The sequence below is a fragment of the Sylvia atricapilla genome, chromosome 6 (assembly GCF_009819655.1).
Source record: "Sylvia atricapilla isolate bSylAtr1 chromosome 6, bSylAtr1.pri, whole genome shotgun sequence".
Classification (NCBI taxonomy): Eukaryota; Metazoa; Chordata; class Aves; order Passeriformes; family Sylviidae; genus Sylvia; species Sylvia atricapilla.
Window position 1 is genome coordinate 393,911 of NC_089145.1, and position 21,079 is coordinate 414,989.

At 53.5% G+C, this 21,079-nt stretch overlaps 4 protein-coding genes and 1 pseudogene across 4 annotated transcripts in view; 4 read left to right on the forward strand and 1 right to left on the reverse strand.

Moving 5' to 3' along the window:
- LOC136362080 (mas-related G-protein coupled receptor member H-like) overlaps window positions 1–1,339 on the reverse strand; it is a 30,444-nt gene extending 29,105 nt beyond the window's left edge. Inside the window, exon 1 of the mRNA XM_066320347.1 lies at window positions 1,325–1,339. The gene's annotated coding sequence lies outside the window, so the exon portion shown is untranslated. The remainder of the gene's footprint in view (window positions 1–1,324) is intronic.
- A 742-nt stretch (window positions 1,340–2,081) lies between these two features.
- LOC136362087 (mas-related G-protein coupled receptor member H-like) lies at window positions 2,082–5,062 on the forward strand. The gene is made up of 2 exons (XM_066320354.1): window positions 2,082–2,742; window positions 2,989–5,062. The coding sequence occupies exon 2, from the start codon at window positions 3,099–3,101 to the stop codon at window positions 4,008–4,010; it is 912 nt and encodes a 303-aa protein (XP_066176451.1). The 5' UTR covers window positions 2,082–2,742; window positions 2,989–3,098; the 3' UTR covers window positions 4,011–5,062.
- A 156-nt stretch (window positions 5,063–5,218) lies between these two features.
- On the forward strand, window positions 5,219–7,169 carry LOC136362077 (mas-related G-protein coupled receptor member H-like; annotated as a pseudogene).
- A 4,332-nt stretch (window positions 7,170–11,501) lies between these two features.
- On the forward strand, window positions 11,502–21,011 carry LOC136362072 (mas-related G-protein coupled receptor member H-like). Its single transcript, XM_066320338.1, has 3 exons — window positions 11,502–12,518; window positions 19,560–19,648; window positions 19,895–21,011. The coding sequence occupies exons 2-3, from the start codon at window positions 19,561–19,563 to the stop codon at window positions 20,917–20,919; spliced, it is 1,113 nt and encodes a 370-aa protein (XP_066176435.1). The 5' UTR covers window positions 11,502–12,518; window position 19,560; the 3' UTR covers window positions 20,920–21,011.
- Window positions 12,875–13,771, forward strand: LOC136362032 (mas-related G-protein coupled receptor member H-like). Its single transcript, XM_066320288.1, has one exon. It carries the CDS (start codon window positions 12,875–12,877, stop codon window positions 13,769–13,771), a length of 897 nt encoding a protein of 298 aa, XP_066176385.1.
- Window positions 21,012–21,079: the final 68 nt, after the last annotated feature.

Here is a 21,079-nt window from a genome sequence, read left to right on the forward strand (position 1 = left end):
GGTGCCTTGAGCCCCCAGGACCAGATAAACTTGGCCTGAGAGCTTGGACTATGACCATGGGATCAGTGGCCATGTGCAAGGCACCGGGAGCAGTTCATCTCTGAGACCCCCGAGACCACCACCAGAGACACGTGCGCAGGCACAGAGGACTGATAAGACAATTAACATAGGAAGAGGGGACAGCAGGAGCCAAGGAATTTACATGCGGAGGTGTATTGCGAAATTTGATGGATATGTACCATTCTAGAGGTTAAAAAAGAATGGGAGTGAATGAGGGGCATGTGTGCCTTTGGGAGCTATCCCACATTGTGCCCAGCGCTGAATAAATCACATACCTACATTAAAACTCACTTTGTCTTTGAGTTTTAGAGTATTTCTGCATGTCAGAGCCATTAAAAAATGTTATAAACAGGTGTTATGGTGATTTGCTCTTGCAAGAGTTGAACGAATCTTATGTGTGTTATAATGTTAAAAGAAGCTCTGTTAAGGTTCAGAGTGTTTCTCATATCAGTGTTGTGTTAATGCTGAAAGCTGCAATGCTGATCTGGGACCATTGCAGGGAGTCAAAGGCAGGAGGAGTGCACAAACTCCGGGAAGGTGGGAGAAAGGAGGAGCTGTGTGGGAAGAATGGGATGTGTATGGATGTGGGGTTGGCTTACCAAGGGTATCTAAGGCTTGTTACTCTTGGGGCCAGGATAAGTCTGGCCATGCCTCTGGACCTTGTTTTGTTCGTGTTGTAGTTTAATAAAGTTTTTAGAATTTTAAGAAGTATGGCATTGTTTGTAACAACCAAGAAACACACCACTTGATTTGTAGGGGGAGAATCACGCTCAATAGCTCCAAGGCTGTGGAACTTTGATGGAGCCAACGTTTTAAAACCACTTCCGAAGGCTCTGTGACTGCACCAAGTCTTTGCAAACGACACCAGGACAGGGAATGAGTGGAGCATGCCAGATGGGATTGGGGAGTTGTTGGTGATCTTTGCACTTTCTCCTTCATGTTACTGACCTGGGAGGATCTACTTTAGGATACGGATCCCAAAGGAGCACGAGGCACCAGGAAGCGCCGCTGACCTGCACAGACCCCCTTTGCCTGCTGCTGCCCCACTGGGAACAGGTCAGTGCAATGTTTTCCCTCCTCCCCACCCCACCTCCCTCTCCTCCAGCAGCTGCTCTGCTCCTGCCACCCTCTCCCGGTGACCGCAGGGCCCTCCCCAGCTCCCCCCTCCTCTGCCCTCTGCTTCCCTTCTGCTTCATGACATGGAAGTCGGCTGAAACCAACTTTCTAACACAATGGGAAGCATTAGGAAGCAGGAATTCTTTACCTGCACAGGACACACAGAAGGATCTCTCTTAGATCTGTGTATGGGGGATACTTTACAACAGGGAGTTTCTCCATTATAACTGCACATAATCGTTAGAATGGGTTTCTAATCTAATACACACACATCACTTTCCTGGAGCTATTTTCCATGTGTCCTCCTCCTACTGAAGTCCCATTATGACCCTGGAGGATCATTCAGAGGGGTCTCTGATGGTCATAGTCACTGAGTGCTGCGATATTAAAGGTGATCTTCCCTTGAACTTTTGCTTTGGCCATGTGCTGTTGCTTCTTGTGACTCAACTTGCCCCAAAACCACTGCAGGTCTCCTTCTTTGTTTCTGCACTGGCTCCAGGCACATCCATCATCCTGTGTGCTCCTGAGGAGCACCTTGGAGCTGGGCTTTCCTCCTCCCTCCTGGGTCCTAGAACACTGTGGCCAGGAGGAGCAGACACACTGCCAGGCTCCCATGTGGAGCTGGGGAGGAGGGGGGCTGTCAGGGGAAAATGCAGCCCTGGGTGGGATCTGGGGGGTCAGAGCAGTCTGGAGGGGTCAGGAGAGGCTCAGAGGGGGTTGCAGGGGCTCTGGATGCCGGCAAACCCAGAGGAGAGCAGAGCCTGACAGGCCACACTGAGAGTGGGGGAGCGGCTGCCGTGTGGGAAACCTGTGGGATGGGATGGGATGGGGTGAGGATGGAGAGTGGGGTGGGAATGGAGTGCAGAGATGGGACAGGACAGGACAGGACGGGACAGGACAGGAGAGGACAGGACGGGACAGGAGAGGGAGCAGTTCATCTGTGCTTCCTTGGGCCCAGGGCAGGTTTCGGCAATGATCGCAGAGTCCTTCCCAGAATGGGAGTTGTTTCTGACAAGCAGCCAGCTGCTTCACCAGCGCTGCCAGCACTGCCAGCATTCCAGTGCCACCAGCGCCACCAGCAGCCCTCTAATGCTGGAGAGACCATGATCTCTCAGGGGAGAGAAACAAAGAATGGTAGAAACCTGTTGGGAGAGGGAATACAGTTGGAGAATGGGACATTCCGCAGGGAAGGCATCTTTCTAATCAGGAGGAAATGAGGAGACATTTGCAAAACAATCCATTTGGAACTTTTGAAAAAAGTCACTTCCTCTGTAGGAAAAAAAAAAATATTACTCTGAGGAAGTGAAATTCTGACGTTGCCAAACATCCAATTTCTGACTCCCCCGTGACTGCGCCGAGCCTTGGGAAGCAGCGACAGGACAGGGCATGGAGAGGAGTTAGAGGGACAGGAGTGGGGAGTTCCTGATGATGTGACGCTTTCGGCTTCATGTTACTGACCTGGGAGGAGCCACTTTAGGATATGGATCCCAAAGCCGTACGAGGTACCGGGAAGCGCCGCTGATCTGCACAGACCCCCTTTGCCTGCTGCTGCCCCACTGGGAACAGGTCAGTGCAATGTTTTCCCTCCTCCCCACCCCACCTCCCTCTCCTCCAGCAGCTGCTCTGCTCCTGCCACCCTCTCCCGGTGACCGCAGGGCCCTCCCCAGCTCCCCCCTCCTCTGCCCTCTGCTTCCCTTCTGCAGCCCCTGATGAACAGCCCAACCCTCCCACCTCCCTCTCCCACCCCACCATTGCCACTGCCCTCCTCCCCTGCACATCTCACTCCTCCCCACTGAATCCTTCCCACTGCAGGAGCTGCAGAGGAGCCGCATGGTCCATCCCGGGATTCTCCAGGCACTGACTCCCCATCCACTCTGACCACAGCCAGGGGCCACATCCCACTGCCTGCCCAGCGTCCATCCATGGAGGTCACCACTGTGTCCCCATCTCCTGCCTCACCCTCTGAAGGGGACGATCTGTGTGAGACAGATGTCACCAACGTGGCCATACACAGTGTGACACTGCTCATCAGCCTCTGTGGGCTGGTTGGGAATGGGGCTGTCCTCCGCCTCCTCAGCCTGGAAGACCGTAACAGTGGCATCTTTTACCTGGCTTCTGTTGACTTCCTCTTCCTGGTATTCACAGTCCCTGCCGCCCTCCTGTTCCTGGTGGAGGACGTGTCCTGCTCTCCTGTCGTGCCCCTGCTGTATGTGAGCTTCCTTTTCCAGCTCTCAGTGGTCTCCTATTACTGGGTGCTCTTCCAGCTGACGAACTTCTACCGTATAATGTTAGTGTTTCAGCGCTGCTGCCACTGCAAACTTCCCAAGCGCCTGTGGTGGTTTATTGTCGGTGTCGAATCCTGGGCCTTCTTTACTCTCATCACTGTCATTCCTGCAGTGACAAACCTGTGCCCATCACACCAGCAGGAGCACTGCCAGGCAGCTCTCATCTCGGGGTATGCCATCATCCTGCTCCTCTTTGTTGCACCCATGGTCATTTCCAGCACAATCAACTTCATTATGGACAAGTGGGGCTCTAAGAAGCAGCGACCCAAAAGGCACGACACCATTATCTCCATCATTTTCTTCTTCATTCTCCTTCTCAGCCTCTGTAATTTGCTGCAGCAGCTTGGCTACATCGTTGTGTCTTCTGAGGTTTTGTTCCTGCTCAACTGCATCCACAGCTCCATCAGACCCTTCATCTACTTCCTGGCAGGAGGGTTCCCGAGGCCCTGCTCCCTGGGGTCCCTCCGGCTCTCCCTCCAGAGGGTCTTTGATGAGCAGAATGAAGAAGCTGCCCACAGCAGTGATGCCCGCAAGGGCACAAGGGTCTGAGCCTGGTGATCCCTTCCACTGCTCTGCTGAAGGAGCCCAGGAGAGTGGCTGAGCATTTCCTTGAGCCACCTGATTAATGAATATCCACAGGATCCCCTCCCTGTGGTGGTGTATTCCTGCAGGAGAAGGGAGCAGGGGCACTGCCTTGGGTGATTTTTGAGGGATGCTCTGCAGGGAGCACATTGGAGCATGGCTTTCCTCCTCCCTCCTGGACCCACATGGCTCCAGGCAGAGCAGCTGGGCTCAGTTCTGTTCCCCAGCTCAATTCCCCGTGGAATGATCCTCATTGCCTCAGCCCCAGGGAATGAACTCCATCTCCTTTGGCTACTCAGATGAGTTTCATGGTGTTTTGAGGCATGTCTTGCCTGCAAAGAATGTGACACCTTAAGCCCCGGGGACACACCCAGCACAGAATGATTTCTGAAATCCCTGCGTGGCTGGTGCCTCTCGATGGCAGGAGAGGGACTGGGATCACACGGAGCATCCTTCCCCTTCTGTCTGGCAGAGCCGGCCCTGCATTCCCAGCTGATGGGAGCAGACACCAGGTAGGGCTGCAGAGCTGGGGAGGGACAGACACTTTAGTTTATTCTTCCTGTGGCAATTTGTCACGTTGTTTCATTGCAGAATTAAATTGTTCTGAGTAAAGTGCAGGGTCAGTGGTGAACTCCACTGAACCCTTGGGTCTGTCACCAAAGACTGTGTGGAATATGGAAAGCAACATCATGAGATGCTTGGACTATTGCATTTCACAGGAATTAGGGGGTTATGATGCTGTTCTGTAGAATGGGGCCATCCTCTGGTTCCATGGAACCCCTTGGTTGTTGGTGGGCTGTGTCTGGCTCTGCCTCTGGACTTCGTTTTGCAGAAGATGGGATTAAACCTGTTTACAGGAAGAGGAGAGTTTCCATCAGCCCCCAGAGAAAGATGTTGTAAAATGCAGAGCTGTTTGTATTATCTTTTAACCGAATTATTGTGGTGGAAATTATTAACCTTCCTGAAATGGTATATAAGCTTTTGGAAAACCTGAGTAAAATCGAATTCTGATCACCGAATCAGTCTTCTTGTCTCTCGTCAATCATCAATAATTGGTGGCCCATATGGGAACAAGTGGCTAGCTGATGGCAATTGACAACGCCCCTGGAACCGACTGTGACGGTGAGAGAACCACATTTGGGCCCACAAGACCTATGTGCTACAACGTGACAGGTGAGCCAGGGGAGCTAAAAATATGGGACAGGGAATGTCCACTGAGAGACAATCCATGAAACCATGCTACACCTCCTGAGCAAGTATGGATCCCTCATCCTTATGTGGGACCTTAAATCGCTCCTACGATGGGTGTCACACATGTTCCCCGATATCATGGTCCATCCCGGGATTCTCCAGGCACTGACTCCCCATCCACTCTGACCACAGCCAGGGGCCACATCCCACTGCCTGCCCAGCGTCCATCCATGGAGGTCACCACTGTGTCCCCATCTCCTGCCTCACCCACTGAAGGGGACGATCTGTGTGAGATAGATGTCACCAACGTGGCCATACACAGTGTGACACTGCTCATCAGCCTCTGTGGGCTGGTTGGGAATGGGGCTGTCCTCCGCCTCCTCAGGCTGGAACTCCATAACGCTGGCATCTTTGACCTGGCTTTTGCTGACTTCATCTTCCTGCTCCTCACAGTCCCCTCCGCTCTCCTGTTCCTGGTGGAGGACGTGTCCTGCTCTCCTATTGTGCCCCTGCTGTATGTGAGTTTCCTTTTGCAGCTGTCTGTGGTTTCCTGCTACTGGGCACTGTTCAGGCTGATGGACATGAGTGATATGGATTATATGACAAAGCTCTGCATCTTCTGCTTCCACTGTGAGCTTCCCGAGCGCCTGTGGTGGTTGGTGGGCAGTGTCCAGTCCTGATCCTTCTTTGCTCTCTTCACTGTCATTCCTGCAGTGACAAACCTGTGCCCGTCACACCAGCAGGGGCACTGAAGGGCAGCTGTCATCTCCATGCTCCTCTTTGTTGCACCCATTGTCATTTCCAGCACAATCAGTTTTATCAAGGCCAAGTGGGGCTCTAAGAAGCAGCAACCAAAGAGGCGTGACATCGTTATGTTCCTCATTGTGCTCTTCATTTTTGTTCGTGGCCTCTGCAATTTCCTGCAGTAGCTTGGCTACATCGTTGTGCCTCCCCAGGATTTTTTCCTCCTCAACTGCATCCACAGCTCCATCAAACCCTTCATCTACTTCCTGGCAGGAGGGTTCCCGAGGCCCTGCTCCCTGGGGTCCCTCCGGAGCTCCCTCCAGAGGGTCTTTGATGAGCAGGAAGAGGAAACTGCCCACAGCAGTGATGTCCCCATGGACACAGGGATCTGAGTGTGTGGATCCCTTCCCCTGCTCTGCTGAAGGAGCCCAGGAGAGTGGCTGAGGGATTCCTTGAGTCACCTGATGAAAAATTCTCCACAGGATCCCCGTCCCTGTGCTGGTGCACACTGGGATCTGCTGTGTCCTTGTGAGGTCTCAAGCCTTGAGGAGCAGCCCCTGGGCTCAGCTCCTCTGGCTCTGATCACAAACACCCTCTGCTCCCGGGAACTGCTGCCCAGCGACCTCTGGGCTTTGATCAGCCGCCTTGGGAATGATTTGAGTGCCCTGAGCGGCACAACATCCCTGTTCCCAGCCTCCCAAAGGCAGCTGCCGGCCGGAGGTGTGGCCGCGGTGGAACATTGCTGTGGCTGAAGGCCATGGCTCGGGGCCCTGCCAACAGCGCTCCCAAAGGAGCCCCTTGGAGCTCTCCTGGGCCCGGCAGGGCTGAGCAGAGCCTCCCTCGGAGCGGGGCCTCTCTGGGCTGGCATCTGTCCCGTGTGTGCCCTCAGGGATCCCCGAACACCGACGGCTCCGGGCCCCAGCCCCCTGCTCCAGGCTCAGCCCTTGGCCCAGGGAGGAGATGGGAACAGATCCGGAGTGAGCATTGCCCTGCCTCCGAGGGGAATTGCTCACAGGCACCTTGCACTGACCCTGGCTGTGTGTGTGTGTGTGTGTGTGTGTGCACACGTGTGCATCTGCTGTGGGAATGTGGGAGAAATGCTGCTCTCTCAGGGCTTTGATACCTGAGACACCTGAGGGACTCAGGCCTGTAAGGGAGCATGAGGCGTAAATGAGCTGAAACCCTGTGAAATGTGTTTCCGCTGCTGAATTGCTACATTTAAGGTGTAACTGAAGTACTGAGTTAAGTTTGAGTGCTGTAAAGCTTTTAGGCCATTTTCCTTTTTATCCTTCCCCTCACTTTTGTGAGGGTCCTTTTGTCCTTTTGTCACATGCACCTGAACACACACACAAACACACAACTTTGGTGTGCTGCTGCTGAATATTAAACCTGTTGTTACTGATGTCCTTGCTGGTGGTTTTGTGCCTCCAGAAGCTCTTCCCCTGCCCTGGTTTGGCCTCTCCCTCAGCAGCCCCAGGCGCTGCAGCTCCAAGGGAAGGGGCTCTCCGTGCTCCTCAGCACAGCCAGCCCCTGCCAGCAGCAGGGGACATCTGTCCTTGTCACCGTGGTCTCCTCGGGGCATCAACCCTCTCCCTGTGGGTTCACTGAGCTGGGGGTGTTCAGCCTGGAGAAGGGAAGGCTTCAGGGAGACCTTAGAGCCCTTTCCAGAGCCTAAAGAGAGTCCAAGACCTAGAGAGGCACTTTGCACAAGGGCATGGAGTGACAGGACAAGGGGGAATGGCTTTTCACTGCCAGAGAACAGGGTTAGGTGGAATATTGGGAAGAAATCCTTCCCTCTGATGGTGCTGAGGCCCTGGCAAAGCTTCACAGAAATGCTCTGGCTGCCCCACTACTGGACGTGTTCCAGGCCAGGCTAGGTGGAGTTTGAAGAAACCTGGTCTAGTGGACAGGCTGGTAACCTGTCCCTGCTTGCAAAGGGGTGAGGTCAGGTAAAAACAACCACAAGTATTCCCAAGCTGAGGAGGAAGAGGATGAGCTGTGGTGAAGGGCTGGAAAGGGGACCTCAGAACCCCAAAATCTGGTCTCCAATTGCTTTTACTGCGTCCTCCAGGGTACAGGCAGTAAATAATGTGAGTTCCTATGCTGATAACCTGGCTGCAAGCATGTCATGGTTTGACACTGGCCAAATGACACACACCCACAAAAGCCCTTTGCTCACCTTCTCTTGCTCTCAGCTGAGCAGAGGAAACAAGAATTAACAAAGGGCTCGTGAGTTGAGATGAGGACTGGGAGAAAAAACACCCTAAGACTTAAAAAAAAAAAAAAAAAAAAAAAAAAAAACCAAAAAAACTGGTTCAAATTTAATGGTATTAAGTAAATTTGTTATTAACAGAGTCAGAAGATGGTAATGAGAAGAAAAATAAAACTTTAAAACACTTTTCCTCCCCAGCCCCTCCCTCCTTCCCACTGTCAGTGCAGTGATACAGGCCATGGGGGTTTGGTCAGTTCATTATTTCAGATTTTCTTCTGTTTTCTCCGGGAGAGGATTTTTTTTTCTGCCATGTCATGAGGTCTCTCCCATGGGGGACAGCTCTCCATGGACTTATTCAGTGTGGATCTAATCTCAGGAGCAGCAGCGTCCTTCCCATGGACAAACACTCTTCTCACAATTGTTATGGCGTGGGTCACTCTTCCACAGAGTGCAGTCCTGCAAAGACAGGCTGCTCTAGTTTGGAAGCAAGGGACCTCCTTCTCTCTCTGGAAGCAGGAGCCCTCTCTCTGCACTCAGCTCTCCCACTGGGTCACAGCTTTCTCTGGCATGCACCCACTCCAGCTTCAGCACTTCTCCCACAGGCTGTGAGTGGATTTCTGCAGCCCCTCTGCACTTCATGGACTGCTGGAGGAGTTTGTTCCATCACAGTCCTCACTACAGCTCTCAGAGGAATCTCAGCTGGGAACTTAGGAGCACTTCTTCCCCCTCTTTTTTCCATTGACCTTGGTGCCACCCTGTTGTTTTCCCTCATATGTCCTCAAACACCCTTTCTGCCTGGAGGAAAAACTGCTGCCCATGGGTATTATTGCAAAGAAATTCTACCATTTCAAAGACACTTCCAAAATTCCAATGTGCAGAGAGGTTGATCTGGTCCATGTTCCATGTTGGGAAATCTCTGGCCATGTTTTCACCCCCGGCCAGACGACCCCACTGCCCCTGTGCAGGCTGCTGTGATTTTCTTCTTAAATATGTTATCACTGAGGCCTTACCAACCTCTCCAGTTGTGCCAGCAGCATGTCCCTCTTCAGAGCCATCAGAGATTGGCCCTGTCAGACTTGGTGGAAGCTTCCAGCAGCTTCTCATAGAAGCTGTTTTCTGTGGCCCTCCACCCCTACCAAAAAACCAGTCTGTGTCAAATCAACACAGAGCAGCTGTTTGCTGTCCTTCCCTTGGGCTGTGGGAGCCTGCAGTAGAATGAAAACATGGGAATTCTTGCATCAGTTGTGCTTCCTTGGGATCAAGGCAGGGTTTCGCAATGATCCCAGACCTCATCCCAGAATGGGAGTTGTTTCTGACAAGCAGCCAGCTGCTTCACCCGCACTGCCAGCATTCTAGTGCCACCAGCACCACCAGCAGCCCTCTGCTCCTGGAGGGACAATATCCCTTCATGGAAGAAAAACCAGAAATGACAGAAGCCTGTCAGGAGAGGGAAAGCAGTCAGGGAATGGGACACAGTCCAGGGAAGAAGTGTTTCTAATCAGGACGAAAAGAGGACCCATTCTAATCTTCAGTTGTTTTTTTTGACAAAACTCACTCCTTTTGTAGTAAAAAAAAAAAAAAAAAAAAAAAAAAAAAAAAAAAAAAAAAGCCAAACCAACGGACGTGAAACAGTAATGTGCCCAAAGATGCTGGAGCCCTCTGCTGCTGGAGGGACCATGGTCTCTCAGGGCAGAGAAACGAGGAATGGTAGAAACCTGTTGGGAGAGGGAATGCAGTTGGAGAATGGGACATTCTGCAGGGAAGGCATCTTTGTAATCAGGAGGAAATGAGGAGATATTTGCAAAACAATCCATTTGGAACTTTTGAAAAAAGTCACTTCCTCTGTAGGAAAAAAAAAAATATTACTCTGAGGAAGTGAAATTCTGACGTTGCCAAACATCCAATTTCTGACTCCCCCGTGACTGCGCCGAGCCTTGGGAAGCAGCGACAGGACAGGGCATGGAGAGGAGTTAGAGGGACAGGAGTGGGGAGTTCCTGATGATGTGATACTTTCGGCTTCATGTTACTATCCTGGGAGGAGACGCTTTAGGATATTGATCCCAAAGGAATAAGAGATTCCTGAAGGTGCCACAGATCTGCAGAGACCCCCTTTGCCTGCTGCTGCCCCACTGGGAACAGGTCAGTGCAATGTTTTCCCTCCTCCCCACCCCACCTCCCTCTCCTCCAGCAGCTGCTCTGCTCCTGCCACCCTCTCCCGGTGACCGCAGGGCCCTCCCCAGCTCCCCCCTCCTCTGCCCTCTGCTTCCCTTCTGCTTCTTGACATGGAAATCGGCTGAAATCAACTTTCTAACACAATGGGAAGCATTAGGAAGCAGGAATTCTTTACCTGCACAGGACACACAGAAGGAGCTGTCTTTGATCTGTGTGTGTGACAGGAATTTACAACAGGGGGTTTATCCATTACAACCACACATAGATACTGACATGTGTTTCTAATTGTGAAAAACAAGATTCACTTTTTATGTAGGTTTTAAGAAATAGGTTTAATAAAAGATAAGACAATTAGGAGATAAAAAAGCAAAGTACAGCCGGCTGGGTGACTTGGCATTCAGCCAAGCCCACACCCTGCTATTTCAGAGACTTTCTTTAAATATACTTTCTATTGTACCAATCTGTTGCATACTCATATTTTTCCATAAAGTAGTTTCCATATTCCAGGGACTGTTTTGCATGGCCCCTCCTTGGGTGTGCCTTTTTAATCTGCGTGTTTCTTGGCTGTGTCTTCATTATCACCTCCAGCTCGGGCCTTGGTCCGTGCTTTCTTCAGATGGGAGATGCTGATAGTTGGTGTATCAATAGCAGAGTCTTTACATGTTCACTGCATGTTGTCCCAGCCAAACAGACTGGGATAATATCAGACAGTTTAAGCACACTTTATCACTATTACCACTATTTTCTTTACTAACAGCAGAAATAAAAACTTATATCCTTACCACAACGTTATTAATCATATAGCACACACCTTGCGAAAAGCAAACTAAATAATAGGCATTTATAACACTAATTTAACACATAAACATCCCTTTCCTGGAACTATTTTCCTTGTGTCCTCCTCCTACTGAAGTCCCATTATGACCCTGGAGGATCATTCAGAGGGGTCTCTGGTGGTCACAGTCACTGAGTGCTGCGATATTAAAGGTGATCTTCCCTTGAACTTTTGCTTTGGCCATGTGCTGTTGCTGCTTGTGACACAACTTCCCCAAAACCACTGCAGGCCTCCTTCTTTGTTTCTGCACTGGCTCAGGGCACATCCATCATCCTGTGTGCTCCTGAGGAGCTCCTTGGAGCTGGGCTTTCCTCCTCCCTCCTGGGTCCTAGAACACTGTGGCCAGGAGGAGCAGACACACTGCCAGGCTCCCATGTGGAGTTGGGGAGGAGGGGGGCTGTCAGGGGAAAATGCAGCCCTGGGTGGGATCTGGGGGGTCAGAGCAGTCTGGAGGGGTCAGGAGAGGCTCAGAGGGGGTTGCAGGGGCTCTGGATGCCGGCAAACCCAGAGGAGAGCAGAGCCTGACAGGCCACACTGAGAGTGGGGGAGCGGCTGCTGTGTGGGAAACCTGTGGGATGGGATGGGATGGGGTGAGGATGGAGAGTGGGGTGGGAATGGAGAGCAGAGATAGGGACAGGACAGCACAGGATGGGATGCATTGGGATGCAGACATCACAGGGCACGGAGCAGTTCAGCTGTGTTTCCTTGGGCCCAGGGCGGGTTTTGGCAATGATCCCAGAGCCCTTCCCAGAATGGGGGTTACTTCTAACAAGCAGCCAGCTGCTTTGTCAGCACTGCCAGCACTGCCAGCATTCCAGTGCCACCAGCACCACCAGCAGCCCTCTGCTGCTGGAGAAACCATGATCTCTCAGGGCAGAGAAACAAAGAATGGTAGAAACCTGTTGGGAGAGGGAATGCAGTTGGAGAATGGGACAGTCCGCAGGGAAGGCATGTTTCTAATCAGGAACAAATGAGATATTTCCAAAATATTTCATTTGGAGCTTTTGTCAAAAATCACTTCTATGTAGGGAAAAAAAGACAAGTAACTCTGAGGAAGCGAAATTTTGACGTGGCCAGACATGCAATTTCTGACTCCCTCGTGACTGCACGGAGCCTTGGGAAGCAGCACCAGGACAGGGCACGGAGAGAAGCCAGTGGGAGAGGAGTGGAGAGCTCTTTGTGATTTGGGCACTTTCTGCTTCATGTTACTGACCTTGGAGGAGCCACGTTAGGGTATTGATCCCAAAGGAGCACGAGGTACCAGGAAGTGCCTCTGATCTGCACAGACCCCCTTTGCCTGCTGCTGCCCCACTGGGAACAGGTCAGTGCAATGTTTTCCCTCCTCCCCACCCCACCTCCCTCTCCTCCAGCAGCTGCTCTGCTCCTGCCACCCTCTCCCGGTGACCGCAGGGCCCTCCCCAGCTCCCCCCTCCTCTGCCCTCTGCTTCCCTTCTGCAGCCCCTGATGAACAGCCCAACCCTCCCACCTCCCTCTCCCACCCCACCGTTGCCACTGGCCTCCTCCCCTGCACATCTCACTCCTCCCCACTGAATCCTTCCCACTGCAGGAGCTGCAGAGGAGCCGCATGGTCCATCCCGGGATTCTCCAGGCACTGACTCCCCATCCACTCTGACCACAGCCAGGGGCCACATCCCACTGCCTGCCCAGCGTCCATCCATGGAGGTCACCACTGTGTCCCCATCTCCTGCCTCAGCCACTGAAGGGGACGATCTGTGTGAGATAGATGTCACCAACGTGGCCATACACAGTGTGACACTGCTGATCAGCCTCTGTGGGCTGGTTGGGAATGGGGCTGTGCTCTGCCTCCTCAGCCGGAAACGCTGTAACAGTGATATCTATTGCCTGGCTTTTGCTGATTTCCTCTTCCTGCTCATCACAGTCCCCTCTGCCCTCCTGTTCCTGGTGGAGGACGTGTCCTGCTCTCCTATCATGCCCCTGCTCTATGTGAGTGTCGTTTTCCTCCTGTCAGTGGTCTCCTGCTACTGGGCACTGTTCCTGATGACGTTCAGGAGATATATTAATTATATGTCAAAATTCTACAATCTCTGCTGCCACTGCGACCTTCCTTGGTGGCTGTCGTTCGTGGTGTTCAGTGTCCAGTTCTGGGCCTTCTTTGCTCTCTTCACTGTCATTCCTGCAGTGACAAACCTGTGCCCGTCACACCAGCAGGGGCACTGCCAGGCAGCTCTCATCTCGGTGTTTGCCATCATCCTGCTTCTCTTTGGTGTACCAGTGGTCATTCCCTCCGCAATCGACTTCATTAAGGCCAAGTGGGGCTCCATGGAGCAGCAGCCTAGGAGGCGTGAAACTGTTGTCTTCATCATGCTGCTAATAATTCTCCTTCTCAGCCTCTGCAATATCCTGCACCAGCTGGGCTACACTGTTGTGTCTTCTGAGGTTTTTTTACTGCTCAACTGCATCCAGACCAGCATGAAACCATTCATCTACTTCCTGGCAGGAAGATGCTGGAGGCCCTGCTCCCTGGGGTCCCTCCGGAGCTCCCTCCAGAGGGTCTTTGATGAGCAGGAAAGAAGAAACTGCCCACAGCAATGATGCCCCCATGGACACAGGGGTCTGAGCCTGGTGATCCCTTCCACTGCTCTGCTGAAGGAGCCCAGGAGAGTGCCTGAGGGTTTCCTTGAGCCACCTGATTAATGAATATCCACAGGATCCCCCTCCCTGTGGTGGTGTATTCCTGCAGGAGAAGGGAGCAGGTGATTTTTGGGTGATTTTTGAGGGGTGCCCTGCAGGGAGCACATTGGAGCATGGCTTTCCTCCTCCCTCCTGGACCCACATGGCTCCAGGCAGAGCAGCTGGGCTCAGTTCTGTTCCCCAGCTCTGTTCCCCATGGAATGACCCTCATTGCCTCGGCCCCAGGGAATGAACTCCATCTCCTTTGGCTACTCAGATGAGTTTCATGGTGTTTTGAGGCATGTCTTGTCTGCAAAGGATGTGGCATGCTAAGCCCTGGGGACACACTCAGCACAGAGTGGTGTGACTTCCCAAATCCCTGCGGGGCTGGTGCCTCTGGATGGCAGGAGAGGGGTTGGGATCACACGGAGCATCCTTCCCCTTCTGTCTGGCAGAGCCGGCCCTGCATTCCCTGCTGATGGGAGCAGACACCAGGTAGGGCTGCAGAGCTGGGGAGGGACAGCAACATTCCCTTATTCTTTCAGTGGGAATTTGTCACATTCTTTCATTGCAGAATGAAATCATTCTGAGTGAAGTGCAGGGTCGATGATGAACTCCACGGAACCCTTGTGTCTGTGATGAAAAAGGATATGGAATACAGAAATTCACATCACCAGATGCTTGGACCATTGAATTTCACAGGAATTAGGGGGTTATGATGCTGTTCTGTAGACTGAGGCCATCCTCTGCTTCTCAACAAAGTCAAAGGAAGCCCTGGAGCACCTCCATCCTTAACCTGGCCACCTTCAGGAGGAGCTGAAGAGCGACTCTGCACAGCAGCTTCAGCCAAATTCCATCTTGTAGTCATCTTTGTCTTTTTATAACTACCTGTAAATTAAGTTTGCATTTATGTCTCTTTTTTGCGTCCTATGTGGTGACTCTGAATTCAAAATTTGTTGAATAAATGATGTCCAGGCTTTGCTGCAGATCCTGTTCCTGGTGAACAAAGTCAACAAATGGCTCATTTCTCACTTCCCACAAAATTTACAGCTTTTAATACCCTATGGACGTCTCTTAACTGAAAAAAAAAAAAAAAAAAATAGGCATGACCAGGTGGTACCGCAGTGAGGGGTCACTGATTAGGCTGAAGGAGAAGAGTCTGACCTTGTTTCCTCTCACAGCCCGGAGAACTTCCCCACAGTGGACTCACCTCACCTCACACACACCAGCTGCTGTCCTGGCTCAGGATCACAAGAGGTTCCCTGGAATGGTCCCTTGGGAAAGGGGAGCAAAGCCCACGGGCTGAGCCCCAGCAGCGTCCGCAGCGGGGTCTGTCCCAGCGCCTGCCACAAGCCCTGTTCTCCCTGCTGGCTCCTGTTCTCCAGGGCTCTCCCAAACAGGGAACGATTTCACATCCTCTGATGGGATCAGGGCTCTGCTTCTAATCTCATTCTGCTCTTGGCTTTCTCCAGGATAGGGGGGACAGGAGAGAGCCTCAGCAAGGAGACCTAATGTTAAAGCGGTTTTGCAGGGGGCAAATAGGCCACTGACCAACAGAAGCGGTATGATTCCAGCAGAAGCCGTTTAGTGCTTACTGCACATAGCAGATACAGATTCTAGGTGTGCCTGCGGCTGCCGTGGTCCCGTTGGGATGTGTCCAGCTGCAGGTTATCTGGGGTCGATCGCGTTGTTCCTGGCGGTGGCTGCGCTCCCTCCGGCCGGCCCGGCTGCCTCGGGAGGGCTGTCAGCCCGGGGCCGGGCCGGGCTGGCGGGGCGGCGAATCTGTCCCTTTTGCCGGGACAGGATCGTTTCCCGGCTCTTGTATTCCTTCTGTTCCCGGGGAACTTCCCGCGCCCTCCTGCTCCCGCCCCGCTCCTTGCAATAACAGAAGCGGCCAGAGGCGGCGCTGTACATGGAGGCTCCGCGCCTCGGCGGTCACCGAATGGCGTCGGCGGTAGTGCGCATGCTCCAAGTGGGGCGGCGGCATCTCGTTGTACGGAAGAGAACGAGAAGCGGCCCTTCGGCCGTCTGAAACGTCTGTGAAGGGCGCCGCCATTTTGCCGTACGGACGGCTGTGCTGCACATGCGCAGTGCTGCCGAAGGACGCCGCCCGATTCCGCGCCGCGTTCGAAATGCGTCCGCTCGGGGTCGGGGCCCGGCCCGGGCCGGGGTCACCCCGCGTGGCCGAGGGGAGAATCTGCAGGACTGAGCGAGCCACGCGTGGGGCCGAGGGAGGCCGCCAAAGGTTCGCCGGGACTTGGCGGGGTCGGTGACGGGCCCGGCAGGGCCGAGCGCGGCTCCGGTTTCGGCGGGGACTCCCCGCGGTTTCTGCGGGGGGCGCTCACGGCACCGCTCGCTGGAACCTCGGACTCGCTCCGGACTTCACTAAACACGCGGCACGGAGGGAGCAAAGAGCTGTAACTTCTGCCTTTATGTAGCTTCGGGAGATCTTTACTTACCCTGAGCAGTAAATGTCTTACTTCTCGCTCAGACGCCAAACGGGAGCGCGATCCCATCGAAGTCTCGGAATGACAATAAACATCCCTTTGCTGTTGAAGAGTTCGGAGCCGGGCTCAGTTCCCCCGGTGCCCGCGGAGCCCCGCGGACAGGCTCCGCTCCGGCAAAGCCGCCGGGCCTCTGGAAAAACCCGTGTCCCGGGACCGCGAGGGAACGGCTTCGGAACTTCGGCTCCGGGGAAGGAGTTGTGTTTCGGGAATCTTGTCCTGATCCTGCCGTGTTCGGCGCCCCGCGCGGAGCCGCGGCCCGGCCGGGGCTCGGGGGTTTCGGAAGGATAAAACACTCCTGGGGTGGCAAAAACTCCTCTCTCCCGGCCCCATTTTAATAACCCCGTTCGGCCCCCCGGCGATAAACCATCCCTTTGTCAGAAAGGATCACTTGGAGGAGCTGTAACGCGGCTCCCTCTTCCTTGGCCGAAGCCTTCCCCATCTCCTCCAGCCCCGGCCCCTCAGCTCTGGGATCCAGTGAACTCGCCGCAGCTTCGTTTCTCCGGAGTCTTTCCCCGGAGGGTTCCTGCTTTCCTACTCGGAGTTTTTGGTCCGGGGCTTTTCCTCGGGAGGCTTCGAGCGCCCGTTCTCCGAGTGCAGTCCCTGGATTCCCATCCCCGCGGCCGAAGGCGGAGGCGTCAGGCCGGAGCCGCCTGCCTTCTCCGCTCCTGCCGCGATCAGTGTCCGGAGCCCTGCTCCGCATCGACACCGCGCGTTCTTCTGTCGCCGGGCTCAGCACCGCACAGGGGACACGGGCACCGAACGACAGAACCGGAATGATTCCAGCAGAAGGCGTTTATTGATTTCTGCACATGGCAGATACGGATTCTAGGGCTGCTGTCCATCCACGTGGGCAGCTCTGGCTTGGCTGAGCTGCTTCTTCATGAGGCCAGCCAGGACATCCAAGTGGTCAAGTGTCCATCCTCACCTTCTCCTTCCCCTACCTGGGGTTTGTGTTTCTTGCAGACATTTTCTCATTATCTCTTCTTATTTTTGATCCTGATGTTTTCTCATTAGCCTTGATGAATTCCTGAGAGCTCTAACAACAAACTACAGGTGGTTTCCTAACTTACTCAAAACCGGTTTGGCTGGTTCATCAGAATGGTGTGATATACAGACACATTGCTACACAGTTTCTCTCTATGCCAGTTTCCTCCTTAAATTTTAAAGAAGTCCCAATCCCACAATCTTGTCTTTTGGACTACCTGAACTTGCCCACTCTCTTTGCTGGGGTGGATCTTTAGAACTCGGCACTACAAATGTGCTGCTAAACTTTGAGTTTGGTTCAAATCTGATTTTGCCACTTGTACACCACAATTTCAGTGGTACTTCACCTTCACCACAGTTTCCAAGAGGATTCACGGATTCATAAATTCTGCGTGTGAGATAGAGCACAGACGCAGAGCAGAGGGATGATTTAGGATTCCTGAAATGTCATTTCTTCTGAGAAGAGCCAAATCAATGCTGCTCTCTTGGCTACAACCCTTAGAAAGTTAGAGGTTTCATCTGAGTCATCTTCTACACTCTCCTAGGAGTCAGACAGCAGCCTACACTGAATTCCAAGGAATTCCTAGAAAGCTGGAGTGAGATGATTCCCACCCAGGCTGACATTCCTCAGGGATCTGGGATGCTCCTGCTGGAAACAGGAGTGTGTGGTGGCCCTGGGACCAGAACTGTCACCTCTCTTCCCTGCTGACACCGTGTTTGTGTCCCCAGCTATGGAATCTGACATCCCCTCACCAGGCCAATCCTTTCAAGGGCAAACACTTCATGATCCATTCTCTGAGGGGGCTCCAGGAGAGGTGGAGAGGGGCTTTGGACAAGGGCACCGAGTGACAGGACAAGGGGAAATGGCTTCCCACTGAGAGAGAGTAGGTTCAGATGGGATGTTGGGAAGAAATCCTTCCCTCTGAGGGTGGGGAGGCCCTGGCACAGGTTGCCCAGAGAAGCTGTGGCTGCCCCATCCCTGGAAGTGTCCAAGGCCAGGCTGGATGGGGTTTGGAGCAGCCTGGCACAGTGGAAGGTGTCCCTGCTGGCAAAGGGACAGTATGGGATCAGGTGAAAACAACCACAAGTGCTCCCAGGGCTGAGGAGGAGGAGGAGGAGCTCTGGTGAAGGGCTGGAAGGGGGCTCACAGCAGCCTGGTCTCTAATAGCTGGGATTGCATCCTCAAGGGCATTGGCAGGAATTGGGGTGGGCTCTAAGTGCTGACAGTCTGGCTGCAAGCAGCTGATGGCTGTCCTTGCCTTGGGCTGTGGGAGCCTGCAGTGCAATGAGAGAAATGGGAGCCCATGGCCCAGGGGTGCTCCCATGAGCCCAGGGCAGGTTTTGGTAACGATTCTGGAGCTCTTCCCAGAATGGGAGTTGTTTCTGACAGGCAGCACTGCCAGCACTGCCAGCATTGCAGTGCCACCAGTGCCACCAGCAGCCCTCTGCTGCTGGAGGGACAATGGCCCCTCAGGGAAGAGAAATGAGGAATGGTAGAACCCTGTCAGGTGAGAGAAGGACAGTGAAGAATGGGACACTGTTCTAGAAAGGAGTGTTTCTAACTAGCGGAAAAGGAAGAGCCATTCCCCAGTGTTATAAACAGGTGTTATGGTGGTTGGCTCTCACAAATCTTGAACGAATCTTATGTGTGTTATGATGTTAAAAGAAGCTCTGTTAAGGTTTGGAGTGTTTCTAATGTGAGTTTTGTGTTAATGCTGAAAGCTGCAATGCTGATCTGGGACCATTGCAGGGAGTCAAAGGCAGGAGGAGTGCACAAACTCCGGGCAGGCGGGACAAAGGAGCAGCGCTGTGGGAAGAGTGGGATATGTGAAAATGTGGGGTTGGCTTAACCGAGGCTATCTATGGCTTGTTACTGTTGTGGATGTGGTGTCTCTGGCCGTCCCTCTGGAACTTGTTTTGTTCCTGGTTGTAACTGAATAAACTGTTTAAAATTCTAAGAACCGAGTTGTCGTTTCTCACAACAAAGAAAAAGACCACTTGATTTGTAGAGGAAAATGAAAAACTCAATAAACCGGAGGCTCTGGAAGTCTGATGGAGCCAAAACTGTAAAACCACTTCAGTATTCCCCATGACCGCTCCGAGTATTGGGACACAGCATCAGGAAAAGGCACGGGTGGGGCCATGGGGACTGGAGGGGGGAGTTCTGGGTAAACTGCGCTTCCTTCTTCATGTCACTGGGCTGCGAGGAGCTCCCTTAGGATGTTTATCCCAAAGCAGTACGAGGTACCAGGAAGCACCGCTGATCTGCACAGACCCCCTTTGCCTGCTGCTGCCCCACTGGGAACAGGTCAGTGCAATGTTTTCCCTCCTCCCCACCCCACCTCCCTCTCCTCCAGCAGCTGCTCTGCTCCTGCCACCCTCTCCCGGTGACCGCAGGGCCCTCCCCAGCTCCCCCCTCCTCTGCCCTCTGCTTCCCTTCTGCAGCCCCTGATGAACAGCCCAACCCTCCCACCTCCCTCTCCCAGCCCACCATTGCCACTGCCCTCCTCCCCTGCACATCTCACTCCTCCCCACTGAATCCTTCCCACTGCAGGAGCTGCAGAGGAGCCGCATGGTCCATCCCGGGATTCTCCAGGCACTGACTCCCCATCCACTCTGACCACAGCCAGGGGCCACATCCCACTGCCTGCCCAGCGTCCATCCATGGAGGTCACCACTGTGGCCCCATCTCCTGCCTCACTCCCTGAAGGGGACGATCTGTGTGAGATAGATGTCACCAACGTGGCCATACACAGTGTGACACTGCTGATCAGCCTCTGTGGGCTGCTTGGGAATGGGGCTGTGCTCGGCCTCCTCAGCCCGGAAGACCATAACATTCACATCTTTGACGTGGCTTTTGCTGACTTCCTCTTCCTGATCTTGACAGTCCCTGCTGCCCTCCTGTTCCTGGTGGAGGACATGTCCTGCTCTCCTGTCATGCCCCTGCTGTACGTGAGTATCCATTCCCAGCTGTCACTGGTCTCCTGCTACTGGGCTCTGTTCCGGCTGTCGCGCAGCAGGAGAATAGGGCATGTGTACAAGCGCTGCTGCCGCTGCAAAATTCCTTTGCGCCTGTGGCATTTGGTGTACTGTCTCCAGTACTGGGCCTTCTTTGCTCTCTTCATTGTCACTCATGCAGTGACAAAACTGTGCCCATCACACCAGCAGGAGCACTGCTGGGCAGGTCTCATCTCCATGCATGTCCTCATCCTGCTCCTCTGTGCTGCACCCGTGGTCCTTTTTTATGCAATCAACTTCATTAAGGCCAAGTGTGGCTCCCAGCAGCAGCAGCACCCTGAGCGGCGTGACATCGTTGTCTTCCTCATTGTGCTCTTCATTCTCCTTCTCAGCCTCTGCAATGTCCTGAAGCAGCTTAGCTACAGCATTATGTCTTCCCAGGTTTTACTTCTGCTCAACTGCATCCACAGCTCCATCAAACCCTTCATCTACTTCCTGGCAGGAGGGTTCCCGAGGCCCTGCTCCCTGGGGTCCCTCCGGAGCTCCCTCCTGAGGGTCTTTGATGAGCAGAAAGAAAAAACTGCCCACAGCAATGATGCCCCCATGGACACAGGGGTCTGAGCCTGGTGATCCCTTCCCCTGCTCTGCTGAAGGAGCCCAGGAGAGTGGCTGAGGGTTTCCTTGAGCCACCTGATTAATGAATATCCACAGGATCCCCCTCCCTGTGGTGGTGTATTCCTGCAGGAGAAGGGAGCAGGGGCAGTGCCTTGGGTGATTTTTG

Bases quoted from the DNA above. Each gene is read 5' to 3' on its own strand.
- LOC136362087 (XM_066320354.1), top strand. From the start codon at position 3,099: ATGGAGGTCACCACTGTGTCCCCATCTCCTGCCTCACCCTCTGAAGGG.
- LOC136362032 (XM_066320288.1), top strand. From the start codon at position 12,875: ATGGAGGTCACCACTGTGTCCCCATCTCCTGCCTCAGCCACTGAAGGG.
- LOC136362072 (XM_066320338.1), top strand. From the start codon at position 19,561: ATGTTTATCCCAAAGCAGTACGAGGTACCAGGAAGCACCGCTGATCTG. The intron at 19,649-19,894 runs GTCAGTGCAATG...TTCCCACTGCAG, and splicing joins TGCTGCCCCACTGGGAACAG to GAGCTGCAGAGGAGCCGCAT.